This window comes from Oncorhynchus mykiss, chromosome 28 (genome assembly GCF_013265735.2).
Source record: "Oncorhynchus mykiss isolate Arlee chromosome 28, USDA_OmykA_1.1, whole genome shotgun sequence".
Lineage (NCBI taxonomy): Eukaryota > Metazoa > Chordata > Actinopteri > Salmoniformes > Salmonidae > Oncorhynchus > Oncorhynchus mykiss.
The window spans coordinates 29,814,863-29,838,179 of record NC_048592.1 but is presented as its reverse complement, the minus strand read 5'-3'; the positions used below and the strand labels follow the sequence as shown (position 1 = coordinate 29,838,179).

General features: G+C 46.4%; 1 protein-coding gene across 3 annotated transcripts in view; it reads left to right on the top strand.

Annotated features, from left to right (window-relative positions):
- The window catches only part of slc25a36a (solute carrier family 25 member 36a), a 50,304-nt gene extending 34,005 nt beyond the window's left edge, over positions 1–16,299 (top strand). For all 3 annotated transcript variants that reach the window (XM_036966820.1, XM_021589786.2, XM_021589785.2), the window contains 4 exons: positions 9,098–9,198; positions 14,913–14,979; positions 15,512–15,804; positions 16,022–16,299. In XM_036966820.1, coding sequence (XP_036822715.1) covers positions 9,098–9,198; positions 14,913–14,979; positions 15,512–15,804; positions 16,022–16,215 — 655 coding nt within the window. In that variant the 3' untranslated portion in view covers positions 16,216–16,299. The remainder of the gene's footprint in view (positions 1–9,097; positions 9,199–14,912; positions 14,980–15,511; positions 15,805–16,021) is intronic.
- The last annotated feature ends 7,018 nt before the right edge of the window (positions 16,300–23,317 follow it).

The window sequence follows — 23,317 nt, the reverse complement described above, 5'->3', positions numbered from 1 at the left end:
CATCCTTTTCTATTTTTTCTATTTATTGCAAATGATAATATATAGAAATTGTTCCTCACACTAAGCTATTTGAAAAATCTTTACAACAATCTCCCTCTATAGGCCTACTGCTGCGTTCCATACGCTCATTTCTTTAGCCGTATATGTGACCATATGGCATAGGCTGATGTCGCAGTAATTTACTTTTAACCAAGGGTTGGAACCGGTTCAAGGACAGAACCAAAAACTGGAAAATAATGAAATTGTTTGAAGAAAAGAACCCTAACCTAAAACGAGGGTGATCTATACTCTTCCCGGAACAGAACCGTTATTTTAGAAGCATATGAACCAGTTAACTTTATTTTACATTCCCACAGAAATTGCAACAAAGCGCCTATGCCAAGCCCTCTGTCACTCAAACTTATGCCACGTTCACGTGCTAGTCGGAACTTGAAAACTTGAAACGCAGTACGTGTATAACTACAACCAACTAACGATAACCAACGTCTGCCTGCCAGTTCGAAGTGTGTGTGGGTTACCTCCCGCTCTGTTCTGAAGCATAGGTTGCTGTAGCCTACTGACGATGTTATAAGTGTAATTCAGAAATTAGGGAGAGATGTTTTAATTACACAAATTATGGATCTAGTTTAATGCTAGTTAAGGATACTATAGTTATCACGTTTCACATTGGATTTATTAACTACAAAAAGGTAAGATGTTTTTAATTCTAGTGCTACTCCGCACGCACAGGCTTGTTGACTAGCTAGCTAATGTTTGCTCTGGTCCAACATTAAACCAACTCGGAAGCCCAAATTTATTCAAAGCTCTTCCATAGAAGCGGCTCCTCTGTAGGTATAATTCTGTGGGCCTAATTCTGATCATGCACGTCATAACAAGGATGCCCAGTGCTTCAAGGCAAGCTTCTTCCATCCTCTCTCGTGCTCTCCTCACCCTCAATTTCAGTTGCATCTCTCGGCCTACACTGTACCTGGCGTGTGTGTGTGTGTGTGTGTGTGTGTTTGTCTTTCATTATGATTAAACCATACTGTTATGGCAAAATACAATTTTGCTCTTAACGACTTACCTATACCGATTAAATCGCTTACCCGCTCCACAGCAAGCTACTCCATCCGCACTGATTGAAGTAATTTAATGTTGAGCTCAATGTAATTATTATTTTTAAATAGGAACAGAAAGGAACGACATAAACCAATACTTTGGACCGGTAGGGTGGATAACGAGGAGGGAGGGGAGAGGTAGGGAGGAAAGCGAGGAGGACGAGGAAAGCGAGGAGGACGAGGAAAGCGAGGAGGACGAGGAAAGCGAGGAGGACGAGGAAAGCGAGGAGGACGAGGAAGGCGAGGAGGACGAGGAAGGCGAGGAGGACGAGGAGGGCGAGGAGGGCGAGGAGGACGAGGAGGGCGAGGAAAGCGAGGAGGGGGAGGGAGGAAAGCGAGGAGGGGGAGGGAGGAAAGCGAGGAGGGGGAGGGAGGAAAGCGAGGAGGGGGAGGGAGGAAAGCGAGGAGGGGGAGGGAGGAAAGCGAGGAGGGGGAGGGAGGAAAGCGAGGAGGGGGAGGGAGGAAAGCGAGGAGGGGGAGGGAGGAAAGCGAGGAGGGGAGGGAGGAAAGCGAGGAGGGGGAGGGAGGAAAGCGAGGAGGACGGGGGGAGGGAGGAAAGCGAGGAGGGGGAGGGAGGAAAGCGAGGAGGACGGGGGGAGGGAGGAAAGTGAGGAGGACGAGGGGAGGGAGGAAAGCGAGGAGGACGAGGGAGGAAAGCGAGGAGGACGAGGGAGGAAAGCGAGGAGGACGAGGGAGGGGAGGGAGGAAAGCGAGGAGGGAGGAGGACGAGGACCGGTAGGGAGGGGGGATAACGAGGAGGGAGGGGAGAGGTAGGGAGGAAAGCGAGGAAAGCGAGGAGGACGAGGAAAGCGAGGAGGACGAGAGGAGAACGAGGAAAGCGAGGAGGACGAGAGGAGAACGAGGAAAGCGAGGAGGACGAGAGGAGAACGAGGAAAGCGAGGAGGACGAGAGGAGAACGAGGAAAGCGAGGAGGACGAGAGGAGAACGAGGAAAGCGAGGAGGACGAGAGGAGAACGAGGAAAGCGAGGAGGACGAGAGGAGAACGAGGAAAGCGAGGAGAAAGCGAGGAGAACGAGGAAAGCGAGGAGGACGAGAGGAGAACGAGGAAAGAGAGGAGAACGAGGAAAGCGAGGAGGAAAGAGAGGAGAACGAGGAAAGCGAGGAGGACGAGAGGAGAACGAGGAAAGCGAGGAGGACGAGAGGAGAACGAGGAAAGCGAGGAGGACGAGAGGAAAGCGAGGAGGACGAGAGGAGAACGAGGAAAGCGAGGAGGACGAGAGGAGAACGAGGAAAGCGAGGAGGACGAGAGGAGAACGAGGAAAGCGAGGAGGACGAGAGGAGAACGAGGAAAGCGAGGAGGACGAGAGGAGAACGAGGAGGACGAGAGGAGGACGAGAGGAGAACGAGGAGGACGAGAGGAGAACGAGAGGAGAACGAGGAAAGCGAGGAGGACGAGAGGAGAACGAGGAAAGCGAGGAGGACGAGAGGAGAACGAGGAAAGCGAGGAGGACGAGAGGAGGACGAGGAAAGCGAGGAGGACGAGAGGAGGACGAGGAAAGCGAGGAGGACGAGAGGAGAACGAGGAAAGCGAGGAGGACGAGAGGAGAACGAGGAAAGCGAGGAGGACGAGAGGAGGACGAGGAAAGCGAGGGACGAGAGGAGAACGAGGAAAGCGAGGAGGACGAGAGGAGGACGAGGAAAGCGAGGAGAACGAGGAAAGCGAGGAGGACGAGAGGAGGACGAGGAAAGAGAGGAGGACGAGGAAAGCGAGGAGGACGAGAGGAGGACGAGGAAAGCGAGGAGGACGAGAGGAGGACGAGGAAAGCGAGGAGGGCGAGGAGGACGAGGAAAGCGAGGAGGGCGAGGAGGACGAGGAAAGCGACGAGGGCGAGAGGAGGACGAGGAAAGCGACGAGGGCGAGAGGAGGACGAGGAAAGCGACGAGGGCGAGAGGAGGACGAGGAAAGCGACGAGGACGAGAGGAGGACGAGGAAAGCGACGAGGACGAGAGGAGGACGAGGAAAGCGAGGAGGACGAGAGGAGGACGAGGAAAGCGACGAGGACGAGAGGAGGACGAGGAAAGCGAGGAGGACGAGGGGAGGGAGGAAAGCGAGGAGGACGAGGGGAGGGAGGAGGACGAGGGGAGGGAGGAGGACGAGGGGAGGGAGGAGGACGAGGGGAGGCGAGGAGGACGAGGGGAGGCGAGGAGGACGAGGGGAGGGAGGAGGACAAGGGAGGGAGGGAAGCGAGGGGGGGAGGGAGGGTAGCGAGGAGGGGAGGGAGGAAAGCGAGGAAGACGAGGGGAGGGAGGAGGACGAGGGAAGCGAGGGGAGGGAGGAGGACGAGGAAGGGGAGGGAGGAGGACGAGGGAAGCGAGGGGAGGGAGGAGGACGAGGAAGGGGAGGGAGGAGGACGAGGGGAGGGAGGAGGACGAGGGAAGCGAGGGGAGGGAGGAGGGCGAGGGGAGGGAGGAGGACGAGGAAAGCGAGGGGAGGGAGGAGGACGAGGGGAGGAGGGGGAGGGGAGGGAGGAGGACGGGGGGAGGGAGGAAAGCGAGGAGGACGGGGGGAGGGAGGAAAGCGAGGCGGACGGGGGGAGGGAGGAGGACGGGGGGAGGGAGGAAAGCGAGGAGGACGGGGGGAGGGAGGAAAGCGGGGGGGAGGGAGGAAAGCGAGGGGGAGGGAGGAAAGCGAGGCGGACGGGGGGAGGGAGGAAAGCGAGGAGGACGAGGAAAGCGAGGGGGAGGGGAGGGAGGAAAGCGAGGAGGACGGGGGGAGGGGAGGGAGGAAAGCGAGGAGGACGGGGGGAGGGGAGGGAGGAAAGCGAGGAGGGGGAGGGGAGGGAGGAAAGCGAGGAGGGAGGGGAGGGAGGAAAGCGAGGAGGATGAGGAAAGCGAGAAGGACGAGGAAAGCGAGGGGGAGGGAGGAAAGCGAGGAGGACGGGGGAGGGAGGAGAGCGAGGAGGACGAGGAAAGCGAGGAGGATGAGGGGAGGGAGGAGAGCGAGGCGGACGGGGGGAGGGAGGAGAGCGAGGCGGACGGGGGGAGGGAGGAGAGCGAGGCGGACGGGGGGAGGGAGGAGAGCGAGGCGGACGGGGGGAGGGAGGAGAGCGAGGCGGACGGGGGGAGGGAGGAGAGCGAGGCGGACGGGGGGAGGGAGGAGAGCGAGGCGGACGGGGAGAGGGAGGAAAGCGAGGATGACGGGGAAAGCGAGGAAAGCGAGGAGGACGAGGGGAGGGGAGGGAGGAAAGCGAGGAGGACGAGGGGAGGGAGGAGGACGGGGGGAGGGAGGAAAGCGAGGAGGACGAGGAAAGCGAGGAGGACGAGGGGAGGGAGGAAAGTTAGGAGAGCGAGGGGAGGGAGGAGAGCGGGAGGGAGGAGGGGGAAGGAGGAGAGCGAGGAGGGGAGGGAGTAAAGCGGGGAGGGAGGGGAGGGGGAGGGAGGAAAGCGAGGGGGGGTGAGGAAAACGAGGGGAGAGGTGGGAGGAAGGCGAGGAGGACGGGAGAGCGATGTGGGAGGACAGTGAAGTGGAGCGGTAGCTGAGGACAGGGAGAGCAGGGGTTCTGGGGGGGAGAGGGGTCGGAGAAACCGGGAAGGAGCGAGTTAGAACGGCAGGGAGGGAGAGGGTAAAGAGACAGACTGACCTGAGCGCACACTGCCATAAAAATTACTGCAGTGGAAAGGGGGAGAATAATGGATCATCCTTCATTACTCCTACAGGGTTCTGTTCCTCAATACTCTCCTCAATGTTGCACTGGAACAGAGCAAAAACACCAATGCCATTTCCTCAATAAGCCCTTCCAGCGACTAGACGCTCACCAGGCTTTACCAACATTAACACAGCAAGGAACCTTATCCAACCAGACAGTGAAGTGACTGTAACACTGTTGCGTGCCATGGCTGTGGAAAGGTCCTGGCTGATTGGTCTCCCCTTGCCCTTTGCAGCCTGCTGCCCAGCAGAGCATATTGTTTGCCATTAGAGCATGGTTGGCTGGGCAGTCAGCTGTTCATCTACAGCACACTCCACATCACAAGCTTTAGATGAGTCCGCGTCACCACCACTAAGATCGGCCAAGTCTCTCACATGCACAGTGTACATAATCTCACTCTCACAAACATACACTTGCACACTAAGGGCAGGGTGAGCGAGCCAAGCGCTGGCGGGTCGTTGGGTTTTAATCCCCACAGCGGATATGTTTACTTGCGTTAATCCTCTGGAATTTGAGTTTAGTGGAGGAAGCGTAGGAGTTGCATGGGAGATGAATCTCCAGCTAAAGCAGGACATGTGAGTGCAGTGACAGACAGACACAGGCACTAGGCAGGAACAGGCCTAATGGGCCATTCTATATATTTTAATACGCAAATAGAAAGTCTACAGCCCCTTGGGCTTTTTAAAATATTGTTGCTTTATAAAGTAGGCTTAAAATATTTAATTGTAATTTCTTGTCATTTATCTGCACAAAATACTTGATAATGTCAAAGGTAAAAGAAAATTCTACAGGTTTTTACAAATTAATAAAAATGTAATAACTGAAATAGTCATTGTGAAAGTATTCACCTCCTTTGTTTAGGCAAACCTAAATTAGTAATTTGGCATAACAAATCACAAGTTATATGGACTCACTCTGTGTGGAAAAAGTAGGGGTTGACATTATTTTTGAATGACTAACCTTTTCTCTGTCCCTCATACATACACTACCGTTCACTTAGAAATGTCCTTGTTTTTGAAAGAGAAGCACATTTTTATGTCCATTTATGTCCATTTGTGTAGATCGTTGACAAAAATAACAATTCAATCTGTTTTTGTCTTACTTTGTAACACAAAATGTGAGGAAATCCAAAGGGGTGTGGACTTTCTATAGGTGCTGTAGATGTTTATTTTTATGTAGGTTGGTAACACACAAATGATCCAAATGAATGCAACAGGAGTTCCAGGCCAGATCAAATTGTGTTGGTCACATACACATATTTAGCAGATGTTATTGCAGGTGTAGCAAAATGCTTGTGTTCCTAGTTCCAACAGTGCAGCAGTATATACACAAATCTAAAAGTAAAAGAATGGAATAAAAAAGATAAGTATTAAATTGAGTAATGTCGGAGTGGCATTGACTCAAATCAAATGTTAATGTCACATACACATGGTTAGCAGATGTTAATGTAGCGAAATGCTTGTGCTTCTAGTTCCGACAGTGTAGTAATAAACTTAGCGCGATAAAAAGAAACGTCCTCTCACTGTCAACTGCGCTTATTTCTGGAAAACTTAACATGTAAATATTTGTATGAACATAAGATTCAACAACTGAGACATAAACTGAACAAGTTCCACAGACATGTGACTAACAGAAATGGAATAATGTGTCCCTGAACAAAGGGGGGGGGGGTCAAAAGTAACAGTCAGTATCTGATGTGGCCACCAGCTGCATTAGTACTGCAGTGCATCTCCTCCTCATGAACTACACCAGATTTGCCAGTTCTTGCTGTGAGATGTTACCCCACTCTTCCACCAAGGCACCTGCAAGTTCCCAGACATTTCTGGGGGGAATGGCCCTAGCCCTCACCTTCCGATCCAACAGGTCCCAGACATGCTCAGATCCGGGCTTTCTGCTGGCCATGGCAGAACGCTGACATTCCTGTCTTGCAGGAAGTCACTCACAGACCGTGCAGTATGGCTGGTGGCATTGTCATGCTGGAGGGTCATGTCAGGATGAGCCTGCAAGAAGAGGGAGGAGGATGTCTTCCCTGTAATGAACAGCGTTGAGATTGCTTGCAATGACAAGAAGCTCAGTCCGATGATGCTGTGACACACCGCCCCAGACTATGATGGCCCTTCCACCTCCAAATCGATCGTGCACCAGAGTACAGGCTTCGGCATAGCGCTAATTCCTTCAATGATAAACGCGAATCCGACCATCACCCCTGGTGCGACAAAACCGCGACTCGTCAGTGAAGAGCACTTTTTGCCAGTGACGGTGGGTTTGTGCCCATAAGCGAAGCTGTTGCCGGTGATGTCTGGTGAGGACCTGCCTTACAACAGGCCTACAAGCCCCCAGTCCAGCCTCTCTCAGCCTATTGTGGACAGTCTGAGCACTGATGGAGGGTTTGTGCTTTCCTGGTGTAACTCGGGCAGTTGTCGTTGCCATCCTGTACCTGTCCCGCAGGTGTGATGTTCGGATGTACCAATCCTGTCAGACATTGCAATTTATTGCCCTGGCCACATCTGCAGTCCTCATGCCTCCTTGCAGCATGCCTAAGGCACGTTCACGCAAATTAGCAGGGGCCCTGGGCATCTTTCTTTTGGTGATTTTTCAGTCACTAGAAAGGCCTCTTTAGTGTCCTAAGTTTTCATAACTGTGACCTTAATTGCCTACCGTCTGTTAGCTATTAGTGTCTTAACGACCGTTCCACAGGTGCATGTTTATTAATTGTTTATGGCTCATTGAACAAGCATGGGAAACATTGTTTAAACCCTTTACAATCTGGGAAGTTATTTGGATTTTTATGTATTGTCTTTGAAAGATGGGCTCCTGCAAAAGGGCCATGTCTTTTTTTGCTGAGTTTATCTAACAAGTAATCTAACATTCCCCAACAACGACCTAATACACACACATCTAAAGGGGTGAATGAGAATATGTACATGTATACATGTGATCTGAGTAATGTAAGATCTGTAAAAAATAAAAATACAGTAGAATAGAGTATATACAAATGAGATGAGTAAAGCAGTATGTAAACATTTATTAAAATGGCCATTGATTCCAAGTCTATGTATATAGGGCAGCAGCCTCTAAGGTGCAGGGTTGCGTAACTGGGTGGAAGCCGGCTGGTGAAGACTATTTAACAGTCTGGTGGCCTTGGGAGAGAAGCTGTTTTTCAGTCTCTTTGTCCCAGCTTTGATGGGATGATAGCGGGGTGAACAGGCCGTGGCTCGGGTGTTTGTTGTCCTTGATGATCTTTTTGGCCTTCCTGTGACATCTGGTGCTGTAGGTGTCTTGGAGGGCAGGTAGTTTGCCCCCGGTGATGTGTTGGGCAGACCGCACCACCCTCTGGAGAGCCCTGCGGTTGCGGACGGTGCAGTTGCCATACCAGGCGGTCATACAGCCGACAGGATGCTCTCAGTTGTGCATCTGTAACAGTTTTAGTGGCCAAGCCAAATATCTTCAGCCTCCTGAGGTTGAAGAGGAGCTGTTGTACCCTTTTCACCACACTCTGTATGGGTGGACCAATTCAGATTATCATTGATGTGGAAGCTTTCCACTTTCTCCACTGTGGTCCCGTCGATGTGGATAGGCTTGTGGTCCCTCTGCTGTTTCCTGAAGTCCATGATCAGCTCCTTTGTTTTGTTGACTTTGAGTGAGAGGTTATTTTCCTGGCACCACTCTCCCAGGGCCCTCACCTCCTCTCTGTAGGCTGTCTCGTCATTGTTGGTAATCAGGCCTTCTACTGTTGTGTCATCTAACGAACTTGATGATTGAGTTGGAGTCGTGTGTGACTACGCATTCATGGGTGAACAGTGAGTACAGGAGGGGGCTGAGCGCCCACCCTTGTGGGGACCCTGTGTTGAGGATCAGCAAAGCGGAGGTGTTTCCTACCTTCACCACTTGGGGGCACCTCGTCAGGAAATCCAGGACCCAGTTGCACACGGCAGAGTTCAGACCCAGGGCCCCAAGCTTAATGATGAGCTTGGAGGGTACTATGGTGTTCAGTGCTGAGCTGTAGTCAATGAACAGCATTCTTTCATAGGTATTCCTCTTGTCCAGATGGGATAGGGCAGTGCGATGGCGACTGCATCATCTGTGGATCTATTGGGGGGTAAGCAAGTTGAAGTGGGTCAATTTGGACAGAGGGCATTTACCTGTGCTTTATACTGTGCAATTTTGCCCCAATCTCACAAAAATGAAACACATTTTTTGTTTGCCATATTGGTATCGACCGTCATGACCCCAAAAAATCTAGTTTAACGGTAACGGCTCAGAGTTACGGTATCGTTATTGATTGATTGATTCGCTCTATTAGCTCACATCTATTCCCTCCTGTATCAACAGAGCCATCTACTTTGCATCCTACTCCACTGCCAAAGAGAAGCTGAACGGCGTGTTTGAGCCCGACTCTACGCAGGTCCATATGGTGTCTGCAGGCCTAGCAGGTAACAGTTGTTCCACAAACTCCTCCTCTGCTGTCTATAGCCTGCTTGTCAGTGCAGTTTCTACTGCTTGTTGCTACATTCAAAGTTGACTTGTTTAGACAATTCATTTCCAGCTACTTATTTTATTTTGACTGTTTACATAGAAAAGGGGATATGTTAAGTATTTATTTAAAGATATTTAGTTTTTGTTTTTTAAAGTAACTGGCCATATTTGTTTATTTGATTAAATGTTTGTTTTGTACATTTGTATCTTGCGTTATGGGGTGAATGGGGTTTCCTGTTAATTTGAAGATAATTCAATATTTTATTAACATTGGTCTAGCCTCTATCCAGCTAGGTGTTAGACATTGCCACTATATGGGTTGCCTTGTGGACGTTTTCCAGTGTTTTGAATATCAACCACAGATGGTTTGCCCGAAAGCACAATTGAAGACTTTCAGGATCAGTCTCTAGTATAAACCCTACTTTATATCTATAGTGAAAGTGAAGAGGTTATTCTGCCCTTCAATATTGTAGTTCTTAAGTTGTATGTGGAAAAATTATCTGTGTTCTCTGTCAAAGCACTTAGTAAGAAAAGACAAAGCACAGAGTTAACACTGTCAGTTACATTTTCTACTACTTCCACTCATATAGTGAACTGCTCTTGTGATTTCACACGGCAAGTAGACCCACTGACCCACATTACTGCCTCTGTCCTACAATTCTATACAGCCAACTTGGCAGAGGCCCAACACCTTACTACCTACAACTACAAGACTTACCACTAGCTAGCTGTCTGTTCCAGCAATACAATAAATAACATCCTCAAAGTTTGGGTTGTGCTTTCCATCCCACCCCCACTTTCCCCAGTTTTTTCTCTTGAGGCTCTTCGACTCTCTCGAAGGACCCTAAATTGTGTTAACGTACCAGTTTGTTGCTAAACAGTGAGTTTGGCCCTTCAAGCGCTGACTATGCTGTGTGTGTACAGTAGTAAAGGCCCCAGGGTGCTAACATGTCAGGGCCCTCACTGCGGGAGCCCCCCGCCTCGCGGCGACACACCGGCCGGACGCCTCAGGTAGCACTCCATTTCCTTTCACTGGTATGACCATGATGATGATGCTATTGATGCTAATAATGATGCTGGTTATAGGTCACTAGCTGGTTTGCAGCTCTTTCATCTCCTTTAACTTCTACATGATTGCACAGTCTTGATACACTGTACCCCTTCCCCCTTTTTTTTACCAGCCTGTTTACCCCCCACCCACCCCCACTGAAGGTACATGAACAATACGCATTTTTAGATGTTTCTTAGTCGGCATATGAAGTGAAATGCTAACCTTGTCACTATTTGGTTTGAGGGTCCTTATTTGGTCCATCGTCATTTACTCTTGAACCGCTGACACCACAGATGTACATCGCTGAACTTAAATAACTTACATCTGCCCTCGTCTGATGACAATACTGTCCACTGTGCTGTAGATATCACTCATGTAACTTACGTATGTCTATATACAGGATATAGGCTTTCGGTGACAACCTAGTTCCAGACACTAGAAAATCCCTATCGGATTATGGCACTCCCAAAATGATTTGAAACACCTGAATCCTTTCCCTCAGTTACACATGCAGATATAGAATAATTACCCAAAGATGCTTTTTGGTCAGCATTTTTTAAATTTGATATAGTGCCAGTTCTCCCAAGTACAAATTATAGAAACATGCTTACTGACTTTTTCAATTACAGATGTAGAATGAATAGACCATTTTATTTTAGACAACATACACCGAGTATACAAAACATTAAGAACACCTGCTCTTTCAATGAATGACTGACCAGGTGATTCCAGGTGAAAGCTATGATTCCTTATTGATTAAAGAAGGATTTTTAAGCCTCCAGACAATAAAGACATTGATTGTGTATGTGTGCCATTCAGAGGGTGAATGGGCAAGACAAAAGATTGAAGTGCCTTTGGACGGGGTATGGTGGTAGGTGCCAGGCTGCAACACTGCTGGCTTTTTCACGCTCAACAGTTTCCCGTGTGTATCAAGAATGGTCCATCACCCAAGGACATCCAGCCAACTTGGAACAACTGTGCAATGCTTTCGACATCTTGTAGAGTCCATGCCCTGACGAATTGAGGCTGTTCTGAGGGCAAAAGTGGGGAGCGCAACTTGATATTAGGAAGGTGTTCCTAGTGTTTGGTATACTTGGTGTTGATTCATAATCATACCCACTACTGGCCTATAAATCATGGCCATTTTGCACAGTCATTCAACTCCCTGAACCCTCTCTGTAGGAGTTGAGGAGTGGAGCTAAGAACTGCACATCTAAACCATTTTCCCTAGTAAATGTAACACATGAGTATGAGTTGCCACACATACTCATGCCTTCTCTTGAGTTCAACACAACCACAGTTTGCTCAGGGCCTAGTGTCTCTTTCTGTCCATAGACCTCCTGTATAGACTTGCTAGTTCATGTGGTTAATTTACGCTAGATCAGGAACCCATAGTATGTCAAGAGCCTTGAACTAGGTTGTGGACTCTGACACCCTCGACCATAATATGTGACCCTCTTTGCACAGATATCACATCTATCATATATTTTAATAGCGGGCCCCATTCAGCCTAAAGCACACTGCATTATAGCAGATGACTGTAGTGCTGTAATAACACTGGAACTAGGTCACGCCATTGAATTAGTTTAGATATGAAACGGCTGACACTCCAGTAATATGTTTCATTTGGGGGAAAAGTTCTATGTATTTGAGACATCTGGCCTCCACACAGTCCTTTGTCCAACATAAAAATGGCATTAATGCTTAACTTTTAGAAGTTGTTCAGGCGATCAGAAACCGATGGGTGGTCTTGTTGAATTGGCGTATCACAACACTGTTTATCAGAGAGAAACAAATTCTCCACTCAGCGATATTCCGTTTAACTTATTCCGCTTTGGTCCTCTTGAATAATTCAAGAAGGCCAGACTCCATTTAGTTTCCTCCTGGCAGCCAATGAGGCCTTCAGCTGAGGCTCACACCATGACGTCGTTCATACAAGGACTTTCTCTTAAGATGTAGGCCTACTGTAGGGCTGAGCTCACCTCATCTGGGAGCTAGCTACTATTGTTCAAACTACATTTACACAATTCATTGACTAATTTATAGGGTAGAATTTAATCGAGCACACTTAACAAAGCTCGTCATTTTATAGACTTAAGTCTGCTTGACAAGGTTAGCATTTCAACCCTCTTGCATTATTTGACCTTTTTTTTTTTTATTGTGACTATTTCATTGTTGACTTTGTCCCCCATTTTTATTTGACCCCATCGTTACTGTTTAGAATCAATAAAAGTTACTGTGGTAATGATGCCATTGGTTGACAATGATTGGCACCTGTAGCATTGTTGAAATATATTTTATTATTGTGTACCACACATGTTTATTTGTTTTGCCCTGCACATAATGAATATACCAGTGGGGTGATGTTCATTTAAGACAGATTTGCATGTTTCTTCCCTTACCAAGAACAACATACAGTACCTGACAAAACATAGGGGAGAGAAATGACACGAGACTGCCTCTTTGCATTTTAAAACAGGTGTGGGTCGGGTAAGGTCAAGAGTTTGAGGGTTAGAGTGGGGAGGAAGAGATGGGGTGTGACCTCCCCCCCCCCCCCCCCCCCCCACACACACACACACACACACACCTTTTCTCCTCTCCCACCTTGGTTGGTTTAAAAAAGCGTGGGTAAAAATGTTGGAGTGGGGAGGATTCTTAAGTTTATATATAAAAGGGGGGATTTGGGGAGGCTTAGGGGGATCTTACCTGTTTATATCAGATTGGGGGAGATGGGAGTGATACCTGTCATCCTATTTTACCTGTTAAAAATACAGGGATTGGGTAGGATCGGTAGGTTTCCTCTTCATCTATGTAAATAAAGGGAGTTTGTGGGTGGGTTGGTTGGTTGACTGCTGCCTGTGTGTGACTGTGGTCATTTTAGGGATTTACTGTAGCTTTCACCCCTGCGTGAGGGGGGAGAGCCCCCGCCACCTCAGCCCCCCCATATCTGCAGGCTTCTAGCTGCAGCTGTGAGGCGGAGTAGCTTTGCCCCTACTCTGTGAGTACACGCCATAGACGCTATCTCCTTCTTCTTCTTCAACAGACTTGTCATCCTCTTCATGCAGTTTCCTTAGGACTGTGTCCCTTGATACAGTAGAAGCTCTAATCGTGCGTGTTGTACTGTAGACGTCCCCTGGTTTCTTGTTTAGAGAAGATGCTATGTAGTGATCTAAATGTATGTTGATTTTCAAATGGTCATGTTTTAAATTATGTTCCTGTTTGGAGGTTTAGTATCTTGACCACATCGGTACAGAGCACAAGTGATGTGCAGGATTTACTGTCTGTCTTTTAAAAATGCACACATTATGATCACACTAGAATGACCTGCACCTTACACATTTGTCATATACCTTGTAATGTATATGACATAACACTCCTGTGTGAATTAACATACTTACTTGTTGCATTGTCAGGGGACTCATTGGTCTCTTATTTAAAAAAAAAAAAAATAATCAAACCCAAATTTAGTACAAGCAACTTATTAATAACACTATTAAACTAGTAAATGTTTTGGTATTTATAAATACACCTAGTTTCCCAGGGAAATAACATCCGCCTACTTGTCCACTTTGCGAGAAAAAAAAAATCCCCTCTTTGGTCCTCTTGAATAATTCAAGAAGGCCAGACTCCATTTAGTTTCCTCCTGGCAGCCAATGAGGCCTTCAGCTGAGGCTCACACCATGACGTCGTTCATACAATGACTTTCTCTTAAGATGTAGGGCTGAGCTCACCTCATCTGGGAGCTAGCTACTATTGTTCAAACTACATTTACACAATTCATTGACTAATTTAAATGGTAGTATTTTATCAGGCACACTTAATCAGAGTGAAGTATAATAATGATGTTCATTGAGGGGGCTGAACAATAGCATAGCACTATGCTATATCATTCTGTGGTGCATTCCGTGTACACGAGATTCAGGCCCACCTTGTTTATTAACACTAAGGAATAGTAATTATAGGCTATATCTTGGTTATATTTGTTGCAACTTGTAAATATGAAGAATGTGGACTCTATCTTTAAGCTGAGTTTTTGCCTGTACTGTAATAACCTTGAGGAATCTAATCAGTCCATATAATACCATTCCTGTGAGGGACAGTCTGCCCTTAACAAAGGTAATCAAGTTTAAATGTTTTATAATCTCTGGTACCAGAGCACCAGCGATTAAAAGGAAATATTTTACAAGATTGCCAATACGTAAATAAACCACTCGTAAAAGGCCAATAAACACAGCTTAAAGATGTCAACAAAGCTTACACACACTGCTGCCAGTTGAGAAGGAAATGTTTAGAGTGCACCGGGGTTGTATTTCACAAAACGCAGGATCGATAGATAGGCCAGCAGTCAGTTCTAACTCTTACTTTTCTAGTTCATAAAGCCAGCTGAAGTTGAGTGTCGTTGGGTTACTACTGCAAGTATTGAATCTGTAATATCCTTCCCTATATTCAAGTTGATCTTCCTTTATCATCCAGGAAATACAGTTGTTAGATGGCTGGCTCACTCATTGGTGGTGCTTTGTGAAATACACCCCCCACTGTATATATCTCTGTCCTTGGATAGGCTGAGTCCTTCTCACACAGTCACTCCCCCTGTCTGAACCTCTGAACTCTTCTTCCCAGGGTTCACTGCTATCACGGCGACCAATCCCATCTGGTTGATCAAGACCCGGTTGCAGCTGGATGCCAGGTAAGCACAGAGGAGGGAGGCTATATCTAGGCCACATGCTGTAAAAGTCTTTGATTCTCCAAAGTCAGAATGCAGCCAATTTGAAATTCCCTAAGCTTTTACGTTAATCCACAGCTGTTTCATATTTTGTTGGTTCTCTATATACTGTATGTTATGCATTGTCATGCTTATTGTAGCCTAGTGGTTAGCGCGTTGGACTATTAACCGAAAGGTTGCATGATCGAATACCCGAGCTGACAAATCTGTCGTTCTGCCCCTGAACAAGGCAGTAAACCCACTGTTCACCAGTAGGCCATCATTGTAAATAAGAATTTGTTCTTAACTGACTTGCCTGGTTAAATAGAGGTAAAATAAAATATTGTTTGGATTCATTGTGCTAAGGGAAAAGGTGTTATTCTGAGTACTAGTAGAGCATATTACGTTATTGGATGTTGCGAATCCCTTAACATGTTACTTACTTGCCAAATGTATCCCGTTTAGCTATAAAGACCCCTTTTCTCTCCTGCCTCCCCCAAACGTGTTTTTACCACAGGAACCGTGGCGAGAGGCGCATGAATGCGTTTGAGTGTGTGCGGCGGGTCTACCAGGCGGAGGGCTGGCGGGGCTTCTATCGGGGCATGTCTGCCTCGTATGCCGGCATCTCCGAGACGGTCATCCATTTTGTCATCTATGAGAGCATCAAGCGCAAGCTGATGGAGTCCAGGGCCCAGGCCAGCATGGATCAGGACGAGGACGAGTCGGTGAGGGATGCCTCAGACTTTGTGGGCATGATGCTGGCCGCCGCCACCTCCAAGACCTGTGCCACCTCTCTCGCCTACCCCCACGGTATGCATGTTGTATGTTGTATATGGTTGTTTGATATGATATTTGTATCGCCAATGATACATATTTTTAAACTGAATCGGGGTTAATAAGTCAATCAGTCTATCCTCTCCCCCCCCCCCCTTCTCTCCTCTCCCCTTCCCCTTTTTTCTCCCCTCTCTCCTGTCCTCCCCCTTTTCTCTCCTGTCCTCCCCCATTTCCTGTCCTCTTCCCTTTGTAGAGGTGATCCGCACCCGGCTACGAGAGGAGGGCAGCAAGTACCGCTCCTTCTTCCAGACATTACTGACAGTACCTAAGGAGGAGGGCTACCGCGCCCTGTACCGTGGTCTCACCACCCATCTGGTCCGCCAGATCCCCAACACCGCCATCATGATGTCCACCTACGAGATGGTGGTCTACATGCTACAACGCTAGCCCCTCCCCTTCCTGTCTGGAGAGAAAGTAGGAAGTGACTGACTTGGTTGGGCATATCTAAGATGGAGACCAAAGGAAAACTGATATAGACCAGAATCAAGAAGAAAGAACAGGAGCCCCTCTACTCCACATCCAACAACCTCACACCCTAATCCTACAGGCTGACCCTCAAGGGGGCTCTATGGTCTGGGGACAGAGAGAAACAGTTGGGTCAGTCTTTTTATAGAGCCTGTCAAACAGGAGATGTCTCTGAAGGAAAGACGGATATCATGTTGTGGCCTTTAAAGAGTTTTAAGTTTGTCGCTGTGTCTTTTGTAGAATGAAACCAAACTGCTTTAGCCTGTATCGGAAATTACAACCTGAAAGGGAATGCTTGAAAACAATCGATCAAAAACTGGTGTCATAACACTGAACATTACATAAAATTCTCCTGTAGATGCTTTTGATTAAATTAACGCTTTTTCACTAGGATTTAGTATGTAAGCTAATATTTAAAACAAGCTTAGCATGCTCTGTTTCAGTAACTTGAAACCAAGTTTGGTGGATGGGTATCTTTATTTTCAACTGATTTTTTTCCCAGATCAATTTCTCAAGCAAGAATTTTGCTAGGACTGTTTGAGTGGGGAGGGGAAAGCTAGCTACTATTGGAAGAGAGGTTTGGAACTCTTTCTTATTGGTCTATTAACTGATTTCAAAGCTCCATCCCACCTAAACAGGCTGAAATTTCAGGTCTCTTCAAACAGCTCTTACACTAAAAGGGCATTATCATTTTTACAACTTCACAATATTCCAACCTCCATTGTGTATAAAACACAGTAAAATCATGTTTTTGACTGCACTGGGCCTTTAAAACCTTGTAACAATAAAGCAAACGCCAACCTAGTGTCTTAATAGGGCGTTTGGCCACTACTATCAACCAAAACCGCTTCAATGCGCTTTGGCATAGATTCAACAAGTGTCTGGAACTCTATTGAAGGGATGCGACACCATTCTTTCAGGAGAAATTCCATAATTTGGTGTTTTGTTGATAGTGGTGGAAAATGTGGTCTCGGGCGTCGCTCCTTAATCTCCAATAAGTCTTCAATCAGGTTGAGATCTGGTAACTATTTTCCTATGAAACCCCTCTTTTGAAGTCCCTGAGAAAAAACTGGGCATTTGTATACCTGACCCTAAGCATGATGGGATGTTAATTGCTTAATTAACTCCGGAACCACACCTGTGTGGAAGCACCTGCTTTCAATATACTTTGTATCCCTCATTTACGCAAGTGTTTTCTTTATTTTGGCAGTTACCTGTATATCAAAAGAAAATAGCAAGCAAACCATACATGCACTACAACGAGTTTGTCTTCAAGCATTCCCCTGAAGGTCCCAGTTTCCCGTTATAGTCTGAAGCAATGTAAATGGTGCACTGCTGCACAAGACTAGTGATCGCCGATCACAACACATGCCTCACACTTAACCAGTGGTTTATTTGTTTTGAAAGCTGACTATCATGTCAGTGTTTTTCTATAATGGTATTGTTTCTCTGATACTAGTCATTGTGAAGGACCTAGTTGTCTCATGAATGAACTAGACTTCACTGCCCTAGAAGGGTACCAACATTTAGCAGGTTAGAGATCTATCTATCGGTGTGATGCCGCTACTTGATGATAATTTAAGTGTTGAAGCCAGGTTGTGTCAATGTTTATTTCATCACTACTCCCAACCTGAGTGTTTGCAAGACTCGGACTGTGACCATAAGTGCGTGCGAAAGAAAGTGTGTGTGTGTTGATGTGCATTTGACTCCGTTTGTGGGGTGAGAGCGAACATCCCTGATATCTGGTAGAGTTCCCCCCACTAAAAGTGAATCATGTATACTGAACAAAAATATAAATGCAACTGATTTTACTGAGTTACAGTTCATATAAGGAAATCAGTCAATTGAAATAAATGTATGAGGCCCTAATCTATGGATTTCACATGACTGGAAATACAGATATGCATCGGTTGGTCACAGATACCTTATTAAAAGAAGTGGTCCTCGCCACATTATTTCTGTGCATTCAAATATTCATTTATCAAATGCAATTGTGTTCGTTGACATCAGCAAACCGCTCACCCACACGACGCCATACACGTGGTCTGCGGTTGTGAGGCTGATTGGACATGCTGCTAAATTCTCTAAAATGACCGAGGTGGTTTATGGTAGAGAAATTCTGGCAACATGTGGGCAATTCCTGCAGTCAACATGCCAATTGCACACTCCATCAAAATCTGAAACATCTGTGGCATTGTTTGACAAAGCTGCACATTTTAGAGTGGCCTTTTATTGTCCCCAGCAAAAGATGCACCTGTGTAATGATCATGCTGTTTAATCAGATTCTAGATATGCCACACCTGTCAGGTGGATAGATTATCTTGGCTAAGGAGAAATGCTCATTAACAGGGATGTAAACAAATTTGTGCACAACATTTTAGAGAAATAAGCTTTTTCTGTATGTAAAATTTCTGGGATCTTTTATTTCACCTAATGAAACATGGGACCAACACTTTACATGTTATATTTTTGTTCAGTGTAGATCATTAAGGTTAGGAGCAAGGCCGAGCTACTGTACATTTGTGGTCCATCCCAGCTCCTACACCCGAGCCCTGCCTTACCAGTGGCTTCCAACTCAACATTTATGACCTTTTGGGTCTTGTGATTAACATTATTGTGTGTGTGGGACATTTTAATCTTGTATTATAAGAATAGTGTTACTGTTTATGCAAAAACTGTATTTTGCTCAACAGTTCCCATTGCAGATATTGTACAGTTGAGTACTTAATCTTGCAAAGGATTTTCATTTGTGTGTGTATATAGTACATGTTTATGCATATCAACTATTGTGTATATTTTGCTTAGATCCATGTATTATACTGCAGTTCAGTTGCAAATTATTTGTTTTGTTTGTGTGCTACTGTCAAGATGTTTGAACCTGTTGCAACATGGTGTGTTGACATTTTTATTTAGTTAAAGTTGTATATTATAATATTGTATTTAATTTTACATCATGTAAGGCTTGATGCTGAAAGATGGTCTTTAATTTTATGGCATTCATAAAATAATTGGATTTGGTGTAATTTACTTAATTTTTTGTTTTGTTTTTACCCCGTTTGCTATCCATAGTAACCTCCATATCTAAGTGTGTAGACTGCTACAACATCCTATGAGCTCTTAACATTATAGTCATTTATTAGACACTCTTATCCAGAGCGATTTTACAGGAGCAATGAGGGCTAAGTGCCTTTGTTCCAAATTGTCAATCTGGCATTTCAATAAATAAAGATAAAAAACAGATGGGGCTCAATCTTACTGAATATTTATATTATTGTAGTGTCAATATTACAAGATTGTTTTGGCATTCAAGTTGCCCTGAAGTAGTTTTAAACTGATTCTGGATTCCTGATTTAAATACGTTTCGGCAGTGCAGAGGCGCTACATGGGATTATGATGCGTATAATTTAGATGGATGTAAATATCCTTCTGTACATGGAAGCTTTCAAGCACAGTGTCTTTATCTACAATAGTTGCTCATTTTCTCATGCCAATTTCAACTTATTTCCTTTCCACTGAAATACTGTATTAAAACCGCAATGTGAAGGAACATACTGGAGTCCTTTTCCCACAGACTACAGCGTAGGTGTAATCGTTACTGTCAGTGCCCTGATAGTCATACTGACTTGAATAACTAGTGTACAAAGGAATATCATTTTCACAAACCAACAACAGTTCCATGAACAATCAACTGTGATGTATTTTGTTGTAGAGCATAGGCTTGCATATAAATGACTGTCCTGTTCTGCTTTCAATTCAAGACTCTGTTGTATTGGAAATAAAACACACTATACAGGTCATCAGATCTGCAGTATCATGATCTGTCTTTCTCCACAGAGTCTTGAGTGATGGTGTATACAAAGACAACTGGGATCTCGGGGGAAAAAATGTAATCATGACATCGGTGATCTCCAGGTCGGAACCCTAGAAAGAGGCCCACGTTTCTGAGTTGGATGACGGTTTCAAGCGATTTGTTGTATCCATGTTTTTGCCTGAAACGTATATTTTTCTCAGATGCTTGATGACTCAATATTTAAAGGAGAACTACGGTAACTTGAGGTCAAATCTTTAAAAATGTGTAAATTAGAAAAATGGATTGCTAGTGATCTCATTTATTTCAAATATTTTGTTTTGACTCTGCCATCAGCCTGTATCTGAAATGCCTTTCGATCTCACCTGTTTGCTGTTGGTTAACGTGGTCTTTTTACTTTGCCGCCTATATCATCATCCCTCCTTTTTGTACAAAAGTCGATAAAACCCAAATTGTAACTCAAATTGCTTGCTTGTTAATTTATTTATATATATATACATGGCCTAGAAGCAAAGCAAAGGCCATGATTGTTCATGCAATTTTACTATGGACTTTCTTGACTGCTGTTGTGTTGGCTATTTTATGCTGAGCCTGTTTTACACTGTAGGACATTGTACCACAAGGTGTCAGCAAAGGCAAAGCCAACGTGACAGTACTGCCTACATCCCATTAAACCATAAACTCCAGTGGCGCTCTGTCGCCATAACTAGATACAAGGAGGTACGTTTCCAACCTGACCGATGGGACGTGTCATCCAAACAACATGAGGTCCTGAAATTCTATTGATTAGTCGAGCTACAATTTTAGTCTCAAAACAATATAAAGGCATTGATGTCCTGTTTTTGGTCTTTGCGAGAATATTTGAAGCACTCACAATTGTGACCATAAGTAACTTGGGTAGTAGACCATGTAGCCAACAATAAATCGGAGTAATAACAGTAATTACCTTGCAACGTTGAGGGTTAAATGTATACGTAGGTAGTTTTATAATAAACATGACAGTTACAGAGGCTCTAACATGGACGCTTTCACCAATCTTACCTCGCGAGGTAGGTTAATAGAAAGCGATTCCATAGCCTTTGTCATTAGAGTTGATGGTATGTGGAAATTCTATTGTATAAAATCCCATCAAACATTGAGTAGCCTACCTATATTCTATACAAAAAAAAAATCAGTCGGATTGTATAATTAATCAGGCCTGAGTGGGTGTGGTATGCTTGGATACAGCCCTTAGCTGTGGTATATTGGCCATATACCACAAACCCCCAGGGTGCCTATTATAAACTGGTTGCCAACGTAATTAGAGCAGTAAAAATAAATGCTTTGTCATACACGTGGTATACTGTCTATTATAAACTGGGTGGTTCGAGCCCTGAATGCTGATTGGCTGACAGCCGTGGCTATCAGACCGTATACCACGGGTATGACAAAACATGTATTTTTATTGCTCTAATTACATTGGCAACCAGTTTATAATAGCAATAAGTCACATCGGGGGGTTTGTGGTATATGGCCAATATACCACAGCTAAGGGCTGTATCCAGACACTGCTTTGCGTCGTGCATAAGAGCAGCCTGTTACGGTGCGTGAATGAGGACCCAAAAGCGAATTAACGTAAACAGAGCTTCTTTAATAACAAAACATACGTAGGCTCAGATGGACCGGCAGATTCCGACAGGACAGGACAAGGTTGCAGCAAACATGACGATAGTCTGGTTCAGGCATGAATAACACAAACAAGAATCCGACAAAGACAGAAACAAAAACAGAGAGAGATATAGAGGACTAATCAGAGGGAAAAAGGGAACAGGTGGGAAAAGGGGTGACGAGGTAGTTAGGAGGAGACAAGGAACAGCTGGGGGAAAGAGGGGGAGAAAAGGTAACCTAATAACGACCAGCAGAGGGAGACAGGGTGAAGGGAAAGGACAGAAACAAGACACAACATGACAATACATGACAGTACCCCCCCACTCACCGAGCGCCTCCTGGCGCACTCGAGGAGGAAACCTGGCGGCAACGGAGGAAATCATCGATCAGCGCACGGTCCAGCACGTCCCGAGAGGGAACCCAACTCCTCTCCTCAGGACCGTACCCCTCCCAATCTACTAGGTACTGATGACCACGGCCCCGAGGACGCATGTCCAAAATCCTACGGACCCTGTAGATGGGTGCGCCCTCGACAAGGATGGGGGGGGGGGGAGACGAGCGGGGGCGCGAAGAACGGGCTTGACACAGGAGACATGGAAGACCGGGTGGACGCGACGAAGATATCGCGGAAGAAGAAGTCGAACTGCGACAGGATTAATGATCTGGGAAATACGGAACGGACCAATGAACCGCGGGGTCAACTTGCGAGAAGCGGTCTTAAGGGGAAGGTTCTGAGTGGAGAGCCAAACTCTCTGACCGCGACAATATCTAGGACTCTTAGTTCTACGCTTATTAGCAGCCCTCACAGTCTGCGCCCTATAACGGCAAAGTGCAGACCTGACCCTCTTCCAGGTGCGCTCGCAACGTTGGACAAAAGCCTGAGCGGAGGGGACGCTGGACTCGGCGAACTGAGATGAGAACAGCGGAGGCTGGTACCCGAGGCTACTCTGAAAAGGAGATAGCCCGGTCGCAGACGAAGGAAGCGAGTTGTGGGCGTATTCTGCCCAGGGGAGCTGTTCTGACCAAGACGCAGGGTTGCGAAAAGAAAGACTGCGTAAGATGCGACCAATAGTCTGATTGGCCCGTTCTGCTTGACCGTTAGACTGGGGGTGAAAGCCGGAAGAGAGACTGACGGAAGCCCCAATCAAACGGCAAAACTCCCTCCAAAATTGAGACGTGAATTGCGGACCTCTGTCCGAAACGACGTCTGACGGAAGGCCATGAATTCTGAAAACATTCTCGATGATGATTTGTGCCGTCTCTTTAGCAGAAGGAAGCTTAGCAAGGGGAATAAAATGAGCCGCCTTAGAGAACCTGTCGACAACCGTAAGAATAACAGTCTTCCCCGCTGACGAAGGCAGTCCGGTGACAAAATCTAAGGCGATGTGAGACCACGGTCGAGAGGGAATGGGAAGCGGCCTGAGACGGCCGGCAGGAGGGGAGTTACCGGACTTAGTCTGCGCGCAGACCGAACAAGCAGCCACGAAGCGACGCGTGTCATGCTCCCGGGTGGGCCACCAAAAACGCTGGCGAATGGACGCAAGCGTACCCCGAACGCCAGGGTGGCCG